The 21276-nt window shown below is 42.7% G+C and overlaps 2 protein-coding genes across 4 annotated transcripts; both read right to left on the bottom strand.

Moving 5' to 3' along the window:
* Positions 1-6682: 6682 nt before the first annotated feature.
* LOC118357997 (protein fem-1 homolog C) lies at positions 6683-11714 on the bottom strand. The gene is made up of 2 exons (XM_035735335.2): positions 10170-11714; positions 6683-9519 (listed from the first exon to the last, which is right to left on the bottom strand). Exons 1-2 carry the CDS (start codon positions 10711-10713, stop codon positions 8216-8218), a joined length of 1848 nt encoding a protein of 615 aa, XP_035591228.1. The 5' UTR covers positions 10714-11714; the 3' UTR covers positions 6683-8215.
* A 1880-nt stretch (positions 11715-13594) lies between these two features.
* LOC118357996 (transmembrane emp24 domain-containing protein 7-like) lies at positions 13595-15876 on the bottom strand. Of its 3 annotated transcripts, none has more exons than XM_035735331.2 (4): positions 15735-15876; positions 15188-15415; positions 14852-15097; positions 13595-14596 (listed from the first exon to the last, which is right to left on the bottom strand). In XM_035735331.2, exons 2-4 carry the CDS (start codon positions 15353-15355, stop codon positions 14360-14362), a joined length of 651 nt encoding a protein of 216 aa, XP_035591224.1. In that variant the 5' UTR covers positions 15356-15415; positions 15735-15876; the 3' UTR covers positions 13595-14359. The 3 variants fall into 3 exon arrangements, with proteins under 3 accessions (XP_035591224.1, XP_035591225.1, XP_035591226.1); XM_035735332.2 differs by having other exon boundaries at positions 15188-15396; positions 15735-15834; XM_035735333.2 differs by having other exon boundaries at positions 15188-15360; positions 15735-15829.
* Positions 15877-21276: the final 5400 nt, after the last annotated feature.

The raw sequence follows: 21276 nt of genomic DNA, 5'->3' as shown, positions 1-21276 counted from the left end.
CGCTGAGTTTTGGGGCTCTCTTCCCCTCTGTTGTAGCTCAATCACAGATAGAAGATTGAGCCAGATATTTCACTGGATATATATATGTGAAGCATCCGGTTGGAGTTTCCACTCACTACCATATGGTGATTAGAAGGAAGGCCAGTGGCCGGCAGTGAAAGAAACTGGAGCGAGATGGGTTTTGGCCGAAATTCTGCACATTTGATCTCCATAAGAGATTTGTGCGTCCAAAACTAGAATCTTTAACAAACAGAGTGGATTGCGTTTTGTAGACTACCCTTTGCAAAATAAGTGTTTGTAATGCATAAGTCCAGTAGTCTACTTGCAAGTCGGTTTCTGCTCTCCTGCTAAATCCTAATTAGTAATTAATAAAACATGTAATTAGTAGCAGTTTATTTTTATTATTACATGTAGGCAATTCTTGGCAGCTAAATGCTGATTTGCAGTTCACAGCACATCTCAGGGACCACGCTCACATGTGAAGAGGTTGACAGCCTAAAAAGGCCCTGTAAAAATTGGCAAACGGGGTGGTTATAGGAACATGATGGCAGGCTGAGGACTTGGAGGCAGTCCTTGTGGTATCAGCTGCAATGTAGAGACTAATCAAGGGTAATGCACACCACCGCATAAATCCAGGGGATTGAGCGTCCTTGGCAGGCAAGTGAACTGGGCCGAAGCAGATAGCTTAACATGGGGAGGACTTTTTGCTAACAGCTGCTTCCCCTTATCACTGTAGGCACAAGTGAGACCCATCTCTCAGATCAGTGAGAGGTAAACACAACTCATCACAGCACAGTGACTGGGGCTTTACTTATTATATGCTCTGCTCTCCTGTTCTGGATTCTCACTGGATCAAAGCATATGACTCACAGTACTGTAAAAGACAAACTAGGGCATCAGTGTGTATAAGTGTAACCACCCAGACAACTTTTGGATCATAAATGTTTTTAGATCAGTCTTTCATTATATGATGGAGGATTAAATAACAGGCTTGTCCCTCTAAGGCTGTGGTGTAAAGCACTTAAGTAAAAATATTTTAAAATACTACTAAAGTATATATTTTTTTGTACAGTATCTGTACTATACTATATTTATTTTTGAAAACTTTTACTTCACTACATTCCCAAAGAAAAATGTACTTTTTACACGATACATTTTCCCTGACACCCAAAAGTACTTGTTACATTTTTAATATTTAAGCAGGAGAGGAAATGGTCCAATTTACACACTTATCAAGAGAACATCCTTGGTCATCCCTATTACCTGATCTGGCGGATTCACTAAACACAGATGCTTCGTTTGTAAATTATGTCTGAGTGTTGGCGCGTGCCCATGGCTATCCGTAAATTTAAAACACATGAATATCGTGCCGTCTGGTTTGCTTAATATAAAGGAATGAGAAAATATTTATATTTTTACTTTTGACACTTAATTAAGTACATTTGATCAATTATGTGTACTTTTGATACTGAAGTATATTTAAAACCAAATACTTTTACTCAAGTAGTATTTTACTGGGTGATTTTCAACTTTTACTTGAGTCATTTACTATGAAATGATCTTTACTTTTACTCAAGTATGACAATTGGGTACTTTTTCCACTACGGCTCCAAGGCTTGTCCTTCAGGTAACCACAATAAATGGATTTCAAGTTCTAGGGAATGTGCAAAATGAAGGCAAATGAAACCGTTTAATAGTACATGTAAATCAGTCATTTTACACAGGAATCTGATAGCAGGGTGTAATGGTGTCAGTTTGTGTGATGATAAATCTGTTTAATAGTGTCGCACCACTAGAACAAATAAAATCATCCCTGACTAACACTGTAAAAGAACTGGCAAGGGCACTGCCTTACCACTTGCTTCCCAGAGGAAGACTGGGAGACTAAAATAGCTCTGAAATGGCATTGCTATAATCATGCCACCTCTCCCTATAAATATGCCCCATTGTTTTCACTGTTGACTCAGTGGGGTAAGCCATGGCACAGTAGTGGTTAGGAAGATTGGTGCCTGCCTGCTCAAGTGTCCCCCGGGCCTCTATTTACCAGTGAAAGCTTAGCTGAGGCCTCACTTAAAGGACCTGTTGAAATGGTTCCACATGTGCCCCTCATACCAGGTTTAGACCCAGAGTTCCCCATGTTGTTACCTATTTTAACCAAGCTCTTGGGGGGGGGTTCTTATGTAAGATGTCATGCTTTCTTCGTCTGGTGGTTCTGTGTCTTATTACAGCCTCGAGTCATCTTGGGTATGACGCTACAAGCTTGGCAAATCTGTATTTGGGGAGTTTCTCCCATTCTTCTCCGCAGAGCCTCTCAAACTCTGTCGGGTTGGATGAGGAGTGTTGCTGCACAGCTATTTTCAGGTCTCTCCAGAGATATTCGATTGAGTTCAAGTCCAGGCTCTGGCCAGGCTATTCAAGGACATTCGGAGACTGATCCTGAAGCCACTCCTGCGTTGTATTGGCTGTGTGCTTAGGATCATTGTCCTGTTGGAAGGTGAATCGCCACGCCAGCCTGAGGTCCTGAGCGCTCTGGAGCAGGTAATCAAATATCGCTCTGTACTTTGCTCCGTTTATCTTTACCTCAATCCTGACTAGTTTCCCAGTCTCTGCCACTGAAAAACATCCTCATAGCATGCTGCTGCCACCACCATGCTTCACCGTAGGGACGGTGCCAGGTTTCCTCCAGAAGTGACGATTGGCATTCAGGCCAAAGAGTTCAATCTTGGTTTCATCCGACCAGAGAATCTTGTTTCTCATGGGCTGAGTGTCATTTAAGTGCCTTTTGGCAAACTCCAAGCGGGCTGGTCATGTGCCTTTTACTGAGGAGTAGCTTCTGTCTGGCCACTCTACCATAAAAGCCTGATTGGTGGAGTGCTGCAGAGATGGTTGTCCTTCTGGGGGGTTCTCCCATCTGCACAGCGGAACTCTGTAGCTCTGTCAGAGTGACCATCGGGTTCTTGGTCACCTCCCTGACCAAGGCCCTTTTCCACCGATTGCTCAGTTTGGCCAGGCGGCCAGCTCAGGTAAGAGTCTTAGTGGTTCCAAACTTCTTCCATTTAAGAATGATGGAGGCCACTGTGTTCTTGGGGACTTTCAATGCTGCAGAAATGTTTGTGCACCTTTCCCCAGATCTGTGCCTCGACAAAATCCTGTCTCGGAGCTCTACGGACAACTCCTTCGACCTCATGGCTTGGTTTTTGCTCTGACTTGTACTGCCAACTACGGGACCTTATATAGACAGGTATGTGCCTTTCCAAATCATGTCCAATGAATTGAATTTACCACAGGTGGACTCCAAGTTGTAGAAACATCTCAAGGATGATCAATGGAGCTCAACTTTGAGTCTCATATCAAAGGGTCTGAATACTTATGTAAATAAGGTATTTCTGTTTTTTATTTGTAATACATTTGCAAAAATGTCAAACCCGTTTTCACTTTGTCATTATGGGGTATTGTGTGTAGATTGCTGAAAAAATCTATATTTAACACATTTTAGAATAATGCTGTAGCTTAACAAAATGTGGAAAAAGTCAAGGGGTCTGAATACTTTGCCATCTTTCACGCTGGAAACTAATTTCTCACACCAGCCACTACTAATGGAAAATCCCAACAATTTACAAGATAAGTAAAGAGCTCCCATACGAGAGGTAAAGGGATTTTTATTTGCTTATGCATGGCATGTGGACCTGGCTGCTATGAGACTTTGCACTGGTCTCAGTCAAGGTGTGCCATTGTCCTTTAGCCTATTTTATGGGCATTGTGCTGACTGAAACACCTGCAGGGAGACACTGGAGCGAGCCCTTATGTAGGACACCTTTTCAGTGGAGCATTATTCAGGGATATTTTAAGACACGGCAGAAGGTCAGAAAGGCCAGAAATTAGGAATAACTATAATGTGAGGAGACCAGTGAGGAAAACAGTTCTACAAAATGTGAGTTTCCATAGTCCATTAAGGTATACCATTTTATTTGTAATGTTTTTAAACAACCACCATATGGAAAAATGTGACCTATTGCACGGCTATAAAACTATTTATCCACTGAAACAATGCAATTCTTTCCTGCGGCCTTGTGAATGTTGACCTGCTTGAAGGTCTTACTCACATCAGCTATGGAGAGGGTGATCAGTCGTCCGGAACAGCTGATGCTCTCATGCATGTTCGAGGCAAGTAATACTGAAACATGCACGAGAGCATCAGCTGTTCCAGACTGTGTGATCACACTCTCCATAGCAGATGTGAGTAAGGCCTTCAAACAGGCCAACGTTCACAAGGCTGCAGGGCCAGACAAATTACCAGGACGTGTACTCCGAGCATGCGCTGACCAACTGGCCAGTGTCTTTACTGACATTTTCAACCTGTCCCTGACTGAGTCTGTAATACCAACATGTTTCAAGCAGACCACCATAGTCCCTGTGCCCATGAACACTAAGTTAACCTGCATAAATGACTACCGACCCATAGCACTCACGTCTGTAGCCATGAAGAGTTTTGAAAAGCCGGTCATGGCTCACAACACCATTATCCCAGAAACCCTAGACCCACTGCAATTTGCATACCACCCCAAGAAATCCACAGATGATGCAATCTCTATTGCACTCCACACTGCCCTTTCCAACCTGGATAAAAGGAACAGCTATGTGAGAATGCTATTCATTGACGACAGCTCAACGTTCATCACCATAGTGCCTTCGAAGCTCATCACAAAGCTAAGGACCCTGGGACTAAACACCTCCCTCTGCAACTGGATCCTGGACTTACTGACGGGCCGCCCCCAGGTAGTAACGGTAGGTAACAACACATCCGCCACACTGATCCTCAACACGAGGGCCCCTCAGGGGTGCATGCTCAGTCCCCTCCTGTACTCCCTGTTCACCCATGACTGCATGACCAAGCACGACTCAAACACCATCATTAAGTTTGCTGATGACACAACAATGGTAGGCCTGATCACCAACAACGATGAGACAGCCTATAGGGCTGAGGTCAGAGACCTGGCTGTGTGGTGCCAGGATAACAACCTTCCCTCAACAAAGTCTATTCCCCCTCAGGAGACTGAAAAGATGTGGCATGGGTCCTCAAAAAGTTATACAGCTGCACCATCGAGAGCATCCTGACTGGTATGGCAACTGCTCGGCCTCTGACCGTAAGGCGCTACAGAGGTTAGTGCGTACGGCCCAGTACATCACTGGGGCAAAGCTTCCTGCCATCCAGATCTCATACAATGCTGTGTACTACTCCCTTCACAGAACAGCGTAAACTGGCACTAACCAGAATAGAAAGAAGAGCGGGAAGCCCAGATGCATAACTGAGCAAGAGGACAGGTACATTAGAAGGCCAGCATCCCGGAGTCGCTTCTTCACTGTTGCCGTTGAAACTGGTGTTTTGCGAGTACTATTTAATGAAGCTGCCAGTTGAGGACTTGTGAGGCATCTGTTTTTCAAACTAGACACTAATGTACTTGTCCTCTTGCTCAGTTGTGCACCGGGGGCCTCCCACTCTTTCTATTCTTGTAAGGGTCAGTTTGCTCTGTTCTGTGAAGGGAGTAGTACACAGCGCTGTACGAGATCTTCAGTTTCTTGGCCATTTCTCACATGGAATAGCCTTAATTTCTCAGAACAAGTATAGACTGACCCATTTCAGAAGAAAGTTGTTTGTTTCTGGCCATTTTGAGCCTGTAATTGAACCCACAAATGCTGGGGCTTCAGATACTCAACTAGTCTAAATAAGGTCAGTTTTATTGCTTCTTTAATAAGGACAGCAGTTTTTAGCTGTGCTAACATAATTGCAAAAGGGTTTTCTAATGATCAATTAGCCTTTTAAAATTATAGACTTGGATTAGCTAACACAATGTGCCATTGGAACACAGGAGTGATGGTTGCTGATAATGGGCCTCGGTACGCCTATGTCGATATTCCATAAAAAATATGCCGTTTCCTGCTACAATAGTCATTTTCAACATTAACAATGTCTACACTGTATTTCTGATCAATTTGATGTTATTTTAGTGGACTTTTTGGGGGGCTTTTCTTTAAAAAACTAGGACATTTCAAAGTGACCCATAACTTTTGAACGGTACTGTACATATTACCTCAACTAACCGGTTACCCTGCACATTGACTCTGTACTGGTACCCTGTATATAGCCTCACTGTTGTTATTTTTCTGCTGGTCTTCAATTATTTGTAACCGTTATTTTTAACTGCATTGTTGGTTAAGGGCTTGTAAGTAAGCATTTCACTTCCACACTTGACAGACTACAGCTACGAACATGCGCAAATCAACCAGACATAGAAAACAACCTTGTTTCAGTTTTAAATTAGCACTTGAGAACATTCCAGAGAAGAATTAGGCTACTGTTCAGCAGAGTTGAGAAAAGTTGAAGATATCAAAAATATGACAAAGAACCCCTAGTTGACACTTAACCCATGTTTTACACAGACAAGTTGAACAGTGAGAAAAACAATAACATAATCAACCATGGCCAGCTACAGAGGCCTACTGTGGTCATAGAGCAACACCCTCCCTGCTAAATGCATTACTCCTCAAAAGAACATCCAGTAACTGTGCAATATTTTTAACGTGCTGGGAAAATTAAATTAGGTGTGTGCAGGGAAGTCACCACAAAAGTTTCATCCTGTTGCATAGCTATCTAGGGCTGATTCATAACACTGGGGCAATGAGGACAAGTGCAGTATGGGTTTATTGTCAAATCGGTTCTTAAAGTCTGTTGTAATAAAGTGCAGAATTAAAGCAAGTTCCCTGGTAGAACTGTACATTTGTATGGTTCGGTGAAATGTATTTCTAAAAATATGAAAAGCCCTTTAACCACACAAATAAAGCTAATGTGCAGGGTTATTTCACAAAGCTCAGCCCCACTGTACAAGGCCTCCCCTTTTTTCAATTAGAATACAATTGGATAAATATAAAGGTTTCACGTTTGGGTTAGTCAGAGCTCTGAAGAGTTTATACGATAATTGATATGTCGTACGAAGCTCAATGTCAATGAATTTCCTGTAAACTCAAACTACATGCACGGCCATACTAGTATCCAACTAACCTGTGTCTATTGTTTTTGTGCTCAGCTCACCATAGAACAAATCAGGCTCAAAGATCAATAACATGAAGCATATGGGCTGCATACACTCCTACTCAAAACCTGCACACAATTACCTTTTACAGTTAACACATGAAACCACGCAACACTACCAATCGAACAGTATTCAGCAATTGTCACATCCCTCTTTGCTTAGTGTAACAAATTATGGAAACAAAGGAACAGGCAGTCACCACATATGATGCTAAATATTGCACAGACAAGTGCTAACACAGAACAGTCGCATATCATAGCCTGTGCATAGGAGGAATAAAGCACTTATGGTATTTGCAAACATTACCACTTCATAAAGCTTCATGGTTTTGATAGAGAAATGAGTTAATTACACTCAACTACGCCGACACAAAACCATGACAACATTACCATTGAATGAGAGCATAATGAATGTATGATTAAAGTTAAGAGTCCATATATTGGCAACATAGTAATGGGAAAAAGTCCCAGCATTCCACCATCTTTGCATAGATAGAAAGAAACAAAGAGATGGGGGCATGGAGAAATCTCTCAATGATATCTTAATAAATAGCATGGAAAATTTAGAAATTAGTAAGCTAAAAATATTGTACATGCGCATATTTGAAAAATCCCCATCAGTTTGCCACAGAGCTATAAAGGGGGGCTGCACTTCCTGATTTGGCCTATTTTCTTCAGCCATGTACATTGTGTAATTTGCTGAGGTCCCTAACTAGCCCCATAGAAATATCTAATGTCAAACGAAATTGGCCATGGGAACTACTATGGTTGCGTGCAGCTCTGCTCCAAATTTATGATTACTTGGGTGCTGTCAGCTGTGGGCAGGATTGAAATAAATCCAACCCGAGAAAATGTTAGGGTACTCCTCATTCCGTGACATACCGTTTTCTTCCCTATCATCTCGCAGACTATGACCAAAATTGTCCTATTTACACTTTGTAGTCAATTTTGACACATATCGATAGGCTGTTTTCAAAACAAGAAGCAAGAAGTTGCTTTTTAGGGGCAGTTGCTTTTTAATTCTTGCTTCGCAGGGGGGTTTCACACAATGTTCATCATGGACTCCAATACAATCAAAAAGAGTGCACGTGGGGCAAGGAGAGTGGTGGCCCACATCTTTAATAGTCATTATCTGTGGAGAAGCACAAAGGCCTCCAGCTTCTCTGGGATGTTTCCTCTGTAGCCGAGGCAGTGCTTGATGATAGCCCGTGCAGCCAGACACTGCAGGGTGGTGTGGTTGATGGGCTGGATCAGGTTCTTGGCCATCTCCTTCTCGTCCAGCAGGTCGCAGGCAGTCTGTTTCAGGGAGTTGGTGCTGTCAAAGTGCGTGCCGCAGGCAATCAGCAGGTTCATGATGTCCGGGTGATTGTTGGAAGCGGCCACATGCAGGGGGCTGTTGTTGTCCTCGTCGCGGCAATTGACGTCCGCCCCACACTCCAGTAGGATAGAGGTGACCTGGAAAGAGGGGAACTTACAGACAGGATAGCGGCCCACGCAGGTGGTGTTCCTGTCCACGGCCAGGTGGAGGGGGCTGTAGCCATTCTTCCCACAGGGCTGCAGCTTGAGGAACCTGTAGATGGTCTCCTTCTTGAAATGGTCCTGCTCCACGGTACAGGGGACCTTCTCCAGGAGGCAGATGAGATGCAGGATGATGGAGAGGGCCTTGCTGAGCTGAGCCGGGTCAGGATGGGTTTGTTTTACCGCACGTTCAATCTCCAGCACGCTCTTACTGAGGATGCCCATGAGGTCGTTGAAGGAGACCGAGGTTCCCAGAAGGCCTTTAGCACGGTCCTGGAGCATGAAGGAGAATAGTTCAGCGAAGGACAGCAAGCTGCTGGCTGTCATGGGGCTGAGGGGGTCCAAGTTGCTCTGCTGCATGTCAAGGGCATACTTCCAAAGGTTGATGCAGCGCTCAAAATTCCCAGAGTCAGCGTATACAGCTCCCCGGTAGCGGATGTAGTAAGAGGTGTCAGGGTGGGAGGGGCCCAGGATACGTTCTCTAATGAGCAGGGCCTGCATCCTCATCTCATCGGGGTCTGAGATCAGGCTGTCTAGCTCCTCCCCATTACTTACTTCCCTGGCATAGTCATAGGCCATGATCAACTGCTTTGGCTCAGCTTTGTTAAGAACATTTTTGCTGTCACTGTATCTCAGGTCCATGGCCCTCTTCCAGTACTTTAATGCCCCAAGAAGATCCCTCTTTTTGTCCACAAAAGTAGCACCAAGCAGTTCGAGGGCATTTATCCTCTCCATGTGGTTTGTTTGCTGGTGTTGTGTCAGATAGTCAACAATGTTAGTGTGGCCAGTCACACTAGCAGACAGCAGTGGGGTCATTCCATAACCATCCCTCTCCATGGTGGCACCATATTTTAGCAGCATCTTCATTATCTCCAGGCTGCCAGATTCAGCACAGTCATGTAATGCTGTGTTACCTGTGAAGAAAGAAATACTAATACATGTTTTGCAAACTGGAAACCATTTTTGCATACATTCTAGCAATAAATAAATATATATTCAAATTCATTGAAAGTAGATGTTTAAGTGAAGAGACAAAAAGGTTACAATTGCTACATTTCATAACTAAATATGTTTGTCAAATAACTTGGTAAGCAAATGTCTTCCCACATGCTTGCCTGTAACCCTTTCCCTCTAGGAGTAGACCAGTGATGTAAGCAATGTGCAAATCTAAGCACCTGCCAAGGGGGTAAAATTCTCATGGATTGGGACAGATCTTGTGAGTGGGCTATTGCAAGGCTTACATTTAGAACAGGCCTGAGTGGTAATCATGTCCCCTAATTGGTTTAAACACAAATTACTCCATCTTGTTATTTGACCCGATTAGATGTCCAAATGGAGGATTTACCTCAAGACTGTCTGAAAAACATGCACAAGTTTGGGAAATTGTATCAGACAAATGTGATCTGCGTTTAACAGCAAATTACTGAATGTTTCATCATTTTGGTTTTGATCTGTCATGACATAACGGAGCAAAGCACCTGCCAGGTACTAGGCCTTATCTCGCTGCTCAGGTAGACTCAGGGATATAAAATACAGGGAAATAAACGTTTGAATGTGACCTCACCTTTAACACTTTTCCTGTTAACATCAGCGTCTTTCTCCAATAGATACTGGGCAATTTCCTTGTGTCCTTTGTAACACGAGATCATGAGGCATGTGTGACCATGTCTGTTTGCTACTTCCAGGTCTGCCTTGTGCTCTACCAGGTATTTTACAATGTCCAGATGCCCATCGAAGCAGGCTGCTCTCAGGGGGGTGGAATTGGTGAGTGTTGTATTGTTCACAGAGGCACCGTGGCCAAGTAAAGACTGCACGATTTTCAGGTGTCCTGCTGCTGAGGCAGCCCATAGAGGGGGGGCACCTTCGATAGTCTCTCCATCAAAATTCACTGACCCCCCAACCTCAACGGGTGCGCAGCAACACTCCAAAAGATATTCCACTAAATCCAGGTGTCCGTATCTTGCAGCCATAAGCAAAGAGGTCGCACCGTTGGTTTTCTCTGACATTAATTTGGTAACCTCTAGGCCAGTTTTGTTCTCCAAAAGTTTCTGAAGCAACCGTAGCTTGCCATCTCTGGCTGCATTGAACACCGCCGTTTGTAAATCCATTTATGCAGCTTTGTTCACGGACACAGTTGATTAAGACACGAGCGTCTTAAAAGTATGTGCAGGTGTTGAGCAGAAGCCTTTGTTTGTGGCGCTCCGCTAGCCTTGAATAGGTTGGCACTCGATATTAGGGGACTAGCTAACTACGTATTGCGAAATTAGCCAAACGGGAGGCAGAAATCAGCCAGCTAGCGACTGAAAAAACGTATTTGTTAACATTGGCATGATCTGCTTTGCCCTCTTCCCTATTGAACGTTTGCTGGCAACGGATATATAGCGAACTTAATAAAATTGTCTGTGTAGCTAGTTACGGCACGGTTTAACCAAATAGCATGGGTGTAATCATTACGAAAAATCTGTTGCCAACCCGATAACTCCAAACGGGAAACGATAGTTTACTGGGCACATCCAGGTAGGTCCCGCCCTGTTTCGTTCCGTTTGGTTGTTAAACGGTAAAACGTTTGCGTAATGAATACATCCCAGGGGTGTAATCATTAGCAAAACAGTTGAAAAACATTAAGTTTTGCAACTAAAACGAGTTTATTGGACAAATGCAGATAGATCCCTCCCTGTTTCGTCCCGTTCGCTTCCGTCTGAGAAACGTTTTGCAAAAGAATCGGCGTAATGAATACGCCCCAGCTAGGCGTGTTCAGTCTACGCTGCCCGACGTCCTTTTCAATTTCATCAAGCAGTTTTTTAGCCTTAATTCTGCATGTCATTTTCCTAAAGGACCATGTGTAAATCGACGTATATCTAGATGTTTTATCCAGTTTAAATATCAAGAAATATGGTGAGGCCAGAGAACATCCTCCCCGCCTGATATTTAATGTACAGCTACGCTAGCTAGCCAACATTGTCCAGCAGCCGAAGTCGATTGCGATGCCTTCTTTTTCTTCGTTGATCAGCTTGTTGTGTTGTAGATTTTCCCGCCCGTTAAATCTATCCCAGAGGAAATAACACAAGAAAAACTAGCTAGTATGGCAATTTTTCTATAATGTTCTTTGAGGGGGCGGGCAAATCTGTCGACCCACCACACTGATTAGATCATCACGACTCAATGGGCGGATTCGATTATGCTGGGGTGTGGGACACGTGACACGAACGGGCAAAAACGGCGAGGGAGGAGCACTATATAAATCGAAAGGTAATCTGCACCGCTCTGTCATGTTGTCAAAAAATTAGGCAGCGTAGTGCATCGTCCCGAAACGATAGCGCCCTGGACTTCGGACTAGAACGTCGAGGGTTCGAGACCAGCTCTCCCAGCCTGTTTCATTACAATATGTTTGCATTTTCAAATTACTTTTCATTGTGAATGTATATTAACCGTTTTTATCAAGATAAATCACTAATTGCCTGTGAAAACTCAGAATCCTACTAATTACTCTTAAGTGCTTGGTTACGTGACATTTGTTTTGAGCAGACCTCGCCGTTTGGCTTTGAACGGGGCACCTGTGGCTCACGCCCGGAAGCAGCCCGGTTCCAAAACAAATAGAATCAACTGTAACTCAGTGCACAACACGCCTACCCGGACAGATTAATCGAGTCCCCTCATTGCCCACAGTACACTGCTGTCAATTCGAAAACAATGCGTTTTTTAAATTTCCTATTTATTGAAAAGGAAACCATCCAATCACAGAGCTGATATTCGCTTATGCGCTTGTAATTCGCTTACGCAGTTAAAGGCAAATATCCGACTCCATCGTTTTAGGAGGTTGAGCAAGATGTCATTAGTTTTTGGGGTTTGTTGTGAATAAAGTTGGCATCTGCGCATACAACTGTATTAAACGAATAATAACATATTTGCATGTCTTTACAGGCAGATGGCGATTGCATTGCATATATTTTGTTGGCTACTACCACCTGGAGGTTGAGTGAACAATGTACAGAGGATGTTTTTTTTCCTGTGATCAATTATTTGATCAACAAGCACCAAGTGTACATAGAATCAAGATTAATTTGAGAAAAAGTTTAATGCTTTCTGCAGTTCTTGAAATCATCACGACAATGTAATTATAAAATGTTTCAGTACACATTTCACGGTGTTGTATACAACCGCACCTTTCATGATGTTCACAAGTGTACATGGCCCACAAGCTGCGTCCTTTGTAAAGAACAAAATGAAATACTTGATCATTAGCAACCTGAGCAGTGAGTGGATTTTTATGTATCAGCTATTCCTGATGATACTGATATTCTGCATCACAATATAGAGGTAATGGAAACCCGAGTAAATGAGGGATATTGAAAGCAAGCACTTCCACACAGGTGTGGTTCTTGAGTTAATTAACATTTACATTTAAGTCATTTAGCAGACGCTCTTATCCAGAGCGACTTACAAATTGGTGCATTCACCTTATGACATCCAGTGGAACAGCCACTTTACAATAGTGCATCTAAATCTTTAGGGGGGGAGGGAGAAGGATTACTTATCCTATCCTAGGTATTCCTTAAAGAGGTGGGGTTTCAGGTGTCTCCGGAAGGTGGTGATTGACTAATTAAGCAAATAACATCCCATCATGCTTAGTGTCATCTTAAAAAATGCTGGGCAGACCATTATTATGACAATGCACCCATCCACAGGGCACTGAATAGATTTTTTTTGAACACTTGTGGGAGATTCTGGAGTGGCATCTGAGAAAGCATTTCCACCACCAACAAAATACTAAATTATGGAATTTATCAGAGAAGAATGGTGTCGCATCCCTCCAATAAGGTTCCAGACACTTGTAGAATCTGTGCCAAGGTGCATTGAAGCTGTTCTAGCTTGTGGTGTCCCAATGCTCTATTAAGACACTTAAGTCTCCTTTATATTGGCAGTTACCTGTAAATGCTATCTATTTATATGGCTCAGTTTATTCATTGATTGAATATTGAAGGTCTGACAATGGGTTTATCAGAATGTTTATTAAGCTATGCAAATAAGCAAACAATTCCTTTGACTGCCAACAAGCTGATGACTGTGCAGAAACAATCATGAACAGCACGCAAACATATGACCACACACACACATGCCTAATATGAAATAAATTAAATCATTTTGTGCTTACACCAGCTTCATATTTATGTTTTAAACATATAAACCAACAACAAAACACCAGTTACAATAAAGAGATGGTTAAACTCCTAGTCAAGGTCCATCCACCCAAAACACAACCTCTGCTTGCCACAAGCCTGTTGAGTGGAATCTCACATTAAAAACAAACCAATTGTTTACAACAGAGTACTTTTGACTTGTTTGACATCACAACTTGAATCTAACAACCAAGTTTGAATTGTCATTGCTAAGGAAGTGAGAACTGTGCACAAATTAAATTATGCAACTACGATTTAATGTATCAAGAAGGTGTCAAATTAGAACTGCAAGACGGGCTACCAGTTCGTTAACATTATTCTGGTAAACAGTGTGGTAAAAAACAATGACAATATGCACCCACATGATAAATACATTGTTGCATTTCCAACATTATTTGCTAGATTTTATGTAGATAATCCAGTTGTTTTTTTAAAAGTAACTTCAAAGCCTGAATGTAACTTAAAAATTTGAATTCTATGAATGGCATCTATAAAAAAAAACATTCTGCCGTGAACTGTTGTTGGTGGCGTTGGATCTGAACTTGTGGAGGTGACCGGGATGAGATGCTGTGGGATGTTAGGATCCAACACGCGTGGTGGTGGTCTTCCTGTCAGAAAAGAAGCTTCTCAGCAAGACCACCTGGCTGATGCTGACTACCAGCAAAATTAAGGCCTCCCCAATGGACCAGAAAGCCACTCTTGTGTTAAGGTCCTCGGCACGGCTGCGTCCCTGAGCCTCCCGTAGACGGAAATGTGTCTGATAGTCAATGACCGATTTCAGGGCCTCATGAATAGACACGCAGGCAGACTCCATCTGAAACAGGTATTTACAGACTTAAAAAAGGCATACAAGATCCCTGTATGGTTTGACATGCAAGCACTGCAAATAACCAGAAATCTATGCCTATGCACAGTTCTTTCCATTAGGTTTTTGCCAAATGGGGCAAACTGAAATCCAATAGCATTTAAATCTGTTGCAGAGAATTAACAGATTGTTTTGATTGAACTGCCATATTGAAAATTGCACAGAAAAACACCTCTCAGCAATAGTCATCAACAACAGATCTACCTGGGTTAAAGCAGTGACCCTGTTCTCATTGAGGAAAAGTGGGGGATCCTCTCCAACTTGGAAATCGAAGTAGACTGTCTTATGCGTGAAGGTGGAAAACTCATTGCTGAAGCAGAACTTATATGTTCCGTTCTTGGCAGCAGTGAATGTAAAGCTGTCATACTGCTTCTTCATTTCTTTGTAAAGAACAGTACCATCTGCATCCTCTAGACGACAGTCAACATCGTAATGCCCGCCAGTGACAACCTGGAGAGAAAATATTTTGTTTAAAATACAGCCTAGCAATAGTTATTCCCATAACTCCATGTCATAATGTGAGGGCCTCAATCAACTTACCTGGAACTCAAGTGTGCACTTGGTACCAATTGTAATATCTTCATAGAAACACTGTTTTGCGTTATCTGGAAGCTCAAACGTAAGCTCGGAGCCAAACGTCCAACCACAGAGCAGGTAGGCCCAAAGAACCTGCACCAACACTCTGATGGTACCATGATAGCTGTACATCTTGGCTGGTGGAAGAGTGGTAATCTGATATTGCTGTGAACCTGCAAACCAATACTATTTCTAGATAACATCAAACAAATACCTAAATAAGAAAAACGTATACATTGACATGTGAACGAATAACATATGACTGAAATGGAATGGTCTACAAACCAAACCCGGAATTCACAATTGACTAACGTTAGCTTGATACGCTAATCTAGCTCTAGTTAGCTGACACGGCCGATTCACATGCAATCTGTTTTTATTAGAATTTGAGTTGGCAAGATGAACTAGGTTTACAATGAACATTACAATAATTTATTGTACACACATTTTAAGTCATCGTTGAATAGCATGCTATTTTAGTTCAATATTGTGGTTAATTCAAGCTACTCACTTTAAATCCCTCATCCGGTTGAAAGTCACTACTTGGAGACGTAGCATCAACGAATCACCTCATTGGCTAACATGAAATGGCCACGCCTCCGTTCTTCTACCATTGGTCAGAATGATCGGAGGAAGCGCTCTAACAGGAGGTGCGTTCAGTTCACTTGAACGTTTGCAACCGTGCGAAACGGTTTGTACTGTACGACACGTTTCCCCCAATACGTCATTGAACAGGATTTGACGTACGTTTGCTGGGTGTGGCTTGAAGCAATGAGTGACATTTAAAGGGCAGTTGTCACGCTAACAGCGTTGCCCAATCCCTTCCCGTTTTGCAACTGGTCGGTTTGCAACTGGTCGTCCGTTACGTTTCTGTTCAATAAAACGTTACAGAACGTGAACAATTAAATAACGCAACCAGGGTCATGGCTAGAAGCTTTTGTCAAATGAATGTCAATTTCTTTTTGCCCTTTAGCTAACCCTAACCCCTTTCCTAACCTTAACATAATTCTCCTAACCTGCTATGAAAAGTCAAATCTGACATTAATTTGACAAAAGCTGTAGCACTTCTAGCTATAACCCCCCACATAGATGATATTAACCAGGAGGGAATTTAGATTTTTGTCTCTGGTCTCCAGTCTTGTTACTGTTGAATTTGTCAATATCACTGCGCTTGCAAATACTTGTCAATGTTTGTCAGATTTTTGTAACCCCCACCACACTATCATTTGAATAAACCATGCAATCCCTTGTGGTGTCACTTACCATAACTAGGTAGGCCCAAAGGGAATTTGACTAACAACTGATACCAGGGTCAGATTATTCTTCCAATCTACCTACAGCTACATACCTCGGCTACAAACACATACTTTGACCACACATTCATAGCAACAGGAAGTAGGGGTTTTGATGGTGCTGTAGCACCCCCTGAAAAAATCAGTATAAAAAAAACATTCACCAAAGTAATAGACTGGCCCTTTACCAGTCCTGTTCTAGCAGACAGATATAGCCATCTGTAGCTCTGGCTAACATTTGTTTGTTGTAAAAAAGAAAAGAAAAAGAAGCCGTCCCTCTTAACAGGACTGGCCCTGTCAATCACCCTTCAGAACTCTGTTCATTCAAACAATCAGGGCGCTTGGACACACTCCAGGGCTCAGCCACACACCTCAAGTTAGAGAGCATGCAGGGGGCTTAGCCCTTCATTTGAAACTTTTGCCCCATCAGTTTTAGTTTCATGTCCCTATATAAAAATAGCAAAAAAGTTCAAATGATTGAGTGACAGGTTGGTGTGAAATTTGTGTCTCTGCATCAGCACAATAGGAGTGCTATGGAAAGCCCCAGTGGCAGTTAAGTATTTATTTGTATTTTTTTTATTTAGTCAGTTAAGAACAAATTCTTATTTTACAATGACAGTCTACCCCGGCAACACTGGGCCAATTGTGCGCCGTCCTATGGGACTTCCGATCACAGCCGGTTGTGAGACAGCCTGGGATTGAACCAGGGTCTGTAGGGACACCTCAAGCACTGAGATGTAGTGCCTTAGACCGCTGCACCACTCAGGAGTAAAGGTATGACTCTATAGGGGTTCCATAAACGCGGGAAAAAACGCTTCTCATCTTTGGTAGGCTAAGTGAATAACGTGATACGCCTCTGCCTGTAATATTATATTATTTATAAGGGCGGAGTCAAGTTTATAGTTGAAGCTGCTTCACTCAACTCTGCCTCATGCCCCACCACTATCGAGTTTAGTTAGCTTAGCTATCAAAAGCGTTGGTGTTATTAGCCTTCACCTATTTAGCTAACACAAACCAGCTAAGCTGCCATGATGTGTATCAGAAATGGGCGTTTGCCAAAGTACCCAAACAAAGTCTAAGGAGAAGGGGACACCTGGCTACTGTGTCAGTGGTTGTTGAAAGTGTGACAGCATTGTGAAGTTCCTCTCTGACATCAAATGCACGTGTTTGTACAACACAGAAGAAGAGTCACTCGAGGCTACAGGGCCGCTCCCGGCTTGCACAGTGCAGTGGCACCACCAGCTCCAAGCAAACTACAACGTTATCTAAGTAAAATCTCCAGCAATACGTGGTGGACAGTACAGTAGGCCAGCAGGAAAGAGGAGAAGAGACTGTGTAAAAGACTGTTCTTCAGCACGTTTGATGCTGTCATTGTCAGAACACAACAGCCAATTGGTGGAGGCCCTGTGTGCCCCTTGACCCAGAGAGCCATGACTTTCTAGATGTGGAAAAGGTGAAACCAGTGCTGGATCTCAGCAAACAGATTTGGTGGAAGCTGAGTTTAGTGTTGCTTGCCAGTTTTTGCAGACTGAAATCGCCAGCTCCAATGAGGACAAATGGACCCCACTTGATATCCTGCAACAATTCTCTGGGCCTCTCTACACTATGCAGACCATGCTTACGGCACTGAAACATGTATTGACTTTTGGGGCGTCCACAGCTACATGCAAGAACTAATTTTCCACTTTGACAAACGTGTTCAGTCAGCACAGAAGAAGCATGCTCAACTAATCCAATTGAATTTGAGGGAAATCTGGAAATCGACAACTACTGTGATTATTATTATTTGACCATGCTGGTCATCTATGAACATTTGAACATCTTGGCCATGTTCTGTTATAATCTTCACCCGGCACAGCCAGAAGAGGACTGGCCACCCCTCATAGCCTGGTTCCTAGGTTCTGGCATTCCTAAGGAGTTTTTCTTAGCCACCGTGCTTCTACACCTGCATTGCTTGCTGTTTGGGGTTTTAGGCTGAGTTTCTTTACAGCACTTTGAGATATCAGCTGATGTACGAAGGGCTATATAAATAAATTTGATTTGATATTCAGACCCCTTGACTTTTTCCACATTTTGTTAGGTTACAGCCTTGTTTTAAAATTGATTAAATTATTTCCCCCCCCTCGTCAATTTACACACAGTACCCCATAATGACAAAGCAAAAACAGGTTTTAAGAAATGTTTGCTAATTTATAAAACTTTTAAAAATATCACATTTACCAGTATTCAGATCCTTTACTCACATCTTTATTGAAGCACCTTTGGCAGCAATTACAGCCTCGAGTCTTCTTAGGTAGGATGCTACAAGCTTGGCACACCTGTATTTGGGGAGTTTCTCCCAGTCTTCTCTGCAGATCCTCTCAAGCTCTGTCAGGTTGGATGGCGAGCGTGGCTGGACAGCTATTTTCAGGTCTCTCCAGAAATATTAGATTGTGTTCATGTCCGAGCTCCAGCTGGGCCACTCAAGGACATTCAGAGACGTGTCCCGAAGCCACTCTTGCGTTGTCTTGGCTGTGTGCTTAGGGTTGTCGTCAATTTGGAAGGTGAACTTTCACCCCAGACTGAGGTCCTGAGCGCTCTGGAGCAGGTTATCATCAAATATCTCTCTGTACTTTGCTCCATTCAACATTCCCTCGATCCTGACTAGTCTCCCAGTCCATGCCGCTGAAAAACATCCCCACAGCATGATGCTGCCACCACCATGCTTCACTGTAGGGATGATGCCAGGTTTTCTCCAGAAGTGATGTTTTGGCATTCAGGCCAAAGAGTTCAATCTTGGTTTCATCAGACCAGAGAATCTTGTTTCTCATGGTCTGAGAGTCCTTTAGGTGCCTTCTGGCAAACACCAAGTGAGCTGTCATGTGCCTTTTACTAAGTAGTGGCTTCTGTCTGGCCACTACCATAAAGGCCTGATTGGTGGAGTGCTGCAGGAGAGCTCTCCTTCTGGAGAGTTCTCCCATCTCCACAGGAAATCTGGAGCTCTGTCAGAGTGACAATAGAGTTATTTTCTCATATCCCTGACCAAGGCCCTTCTCCCACGATTGCTCAGTTTGGCCAGGCGGCCAGCTCAGATAAGAGTCTTGGTGGTTCCGGAAAGTAGAGCATTGCAGTGTTCTAACCTAGAAGTGACAAAAGCATGGATTAATTTTTTGACAGAAAGTTTCTGATTTTTGCAATGTTACGTAGATGGAAAAAAGCTGTCCTTAACTTCTTGCCTCGAGCCATCCCGGATCCGGTATCGTGACTACAGCCTCAAGCTCATTACCATAACGCAACGTTAACTATTCATGAAAATCGCAAATGAAATGAAATTAATCTATTTGCTCTCAAGCTTAGCCTTTTGTTAACAACACTGTCATCTCAGATTTTCAAAATATGCTTCTCAACCATTGCATAACAAGCATTTGTGTAACAGTATTGATGGCTAACGTAGCATTTAGCGTAGCATTTAGCATTAGCATTCAGCATGCAACATTTTCCACAAAAACCATAAAAGCATTCAAATAAAATAATTTACCTTTGAAGAACTTCAGATGTTTTCAATGAGGAGACTCTCAGATAGCAAATGTTCAGTTTTTCCTGAAAGATTATTTGTTTAGGACAAATTGCTCCGTTTTCTGCATCACGTTTAGCTACGAAAAAAAACCTGTATCCAGGATTGTGTAAATCTATCAGCAAGCTCATTCGCGTAACACAACGTTAACTATTCATGAAAATCGCAAATGAAATGAAATGAATCTATTTGCTCTCAAGCTTAGCCTTTTGTTAACAACACTGTCATCTCAGATTTTCAAAATATGCTTCTCAACCATTGCAAATCAAGCATTTGTGTAACAGTATTGATGGCTAACGTACCATTTAGCATTAGCATTCAGCATGCAACATTTTCCACAAAAACCATTAAAGCATTCAAATAAAATAATTTACCTTTGAAGAACTTCAGATGTTTTCAATGAGGAGACTCTGTTAGATAGCAAATGTTCCGTTTTTACAAAAAAATATTATTTGTGTCGACTAATCGCTCCGTTTTGTTTCATTGCGTTTGGGTAAGGAAAAAAAAAAAGTAATTAAAACGTGAACTTTTTTCCAAATTAACTCCATAATATCGACAGAAACATGGCAAACGATGTTTAGAATCAATCCTCAAGGTGTTTTTCACATATCTATCGACGATAAAATCCATCGTGGCAGTTTACTTTCAATTCTGAAGAAATGAGACGCGCATGGACTTACTGATTACGCACACAGGACACCGGGCGGGACACCAGGTAAATGTAGTCTCTTATGGTCAATCTTCCAATGATATGCCTACAAACACGTCACAATGCTCTGCAGACACCTCGGGGAATATACAGAAAGCGCAGGCTCATTCCTGCCGCATTCACAGCCATATAAGGAGACATTGGAACACAGCGCCTTCAGAATCCGGGGCATTTCCTGTATGAAAAATCATCTTGGTTTCGCCTGTTGCATTAGTTCTGGGGCACGCACAGATAATATCTTTGCAGTTTTGGAGACGTCAGAGTTGTGTCTTTCCAAGGCTGTCAATTCCATGCATAGTCTAGCATCTTTTCGTGATAAAATATTGCGCTTAAAACGGGCACGTCTTTTTATCCAATAATGACACAGCGCCCCTATAGGTTCAAGAGGTTAAAGCAGTCTTGATATGTTCGTCAAAAGAGAGATCAGGGTCCAGAGTCATGCCGAGGTCCTTCACAGTTTTATTTCAGACGACTGTACAACCATCAAGATGAATTGTCA

Source organism: Oncorhynchus keta, chromosome 25 (assembly GCF_023373465.1).
Source record: "Oncorhynchus keta strain PuntledgeMale-10-30-2019 chromosome 25, Oket_V2, whole genome shotgun sequence".
Lineage (NCBI taxonomy): Eukaryota > Metazoa > Chordata > Actinopteri > Salmoniformes > Salmonidae > Oncorhynchus > Oncorhynchus keta.
This window is presented reverse-complemented; position numbering and strand designations above follow the sequence as displayed.

Excerpts from the sequence above, each read along its gene's own strand:
- LOC118357997 (XM_035735335.2), bottom strand. The coding sequence starts at position 10,713 with ATGGATTTACAAACGGCGGTGTTCAATGCAGCCAGAGATGGCAAGCTA. Across the intron at positions 9,520-10,169 it reads TAACAGGAAAAGTGTTAAAG|GTAACACAGCATTACATGAC; the intron begins GTGAGGTCACAT and ends CTTTCTTCACAG.
- LOC118357996 (XM_035735331.2), bottom strand. The coding sequence starts at position 15,355 with ATGTACAGCTATCATGGTACCATCAGAGTGTTGGTGCAGGTTCTTTGG. Across the intron at positions 15,098-15,187 it reads AGTGCACACTTGAGTTCCAG|GTTGTCACTGGCGGGCATTA; the intron begins GTAAGTTGATTG and ends TTTTCTCTCCAG. Across the intron at positions 14,597-14,851 it reads GGGTCACTGCTTTAACCCAG|ATGGAGTCTGCCTGCGTGTC; the intron begins GTAGATCTGTTG and ends TACCTGTTTCAG.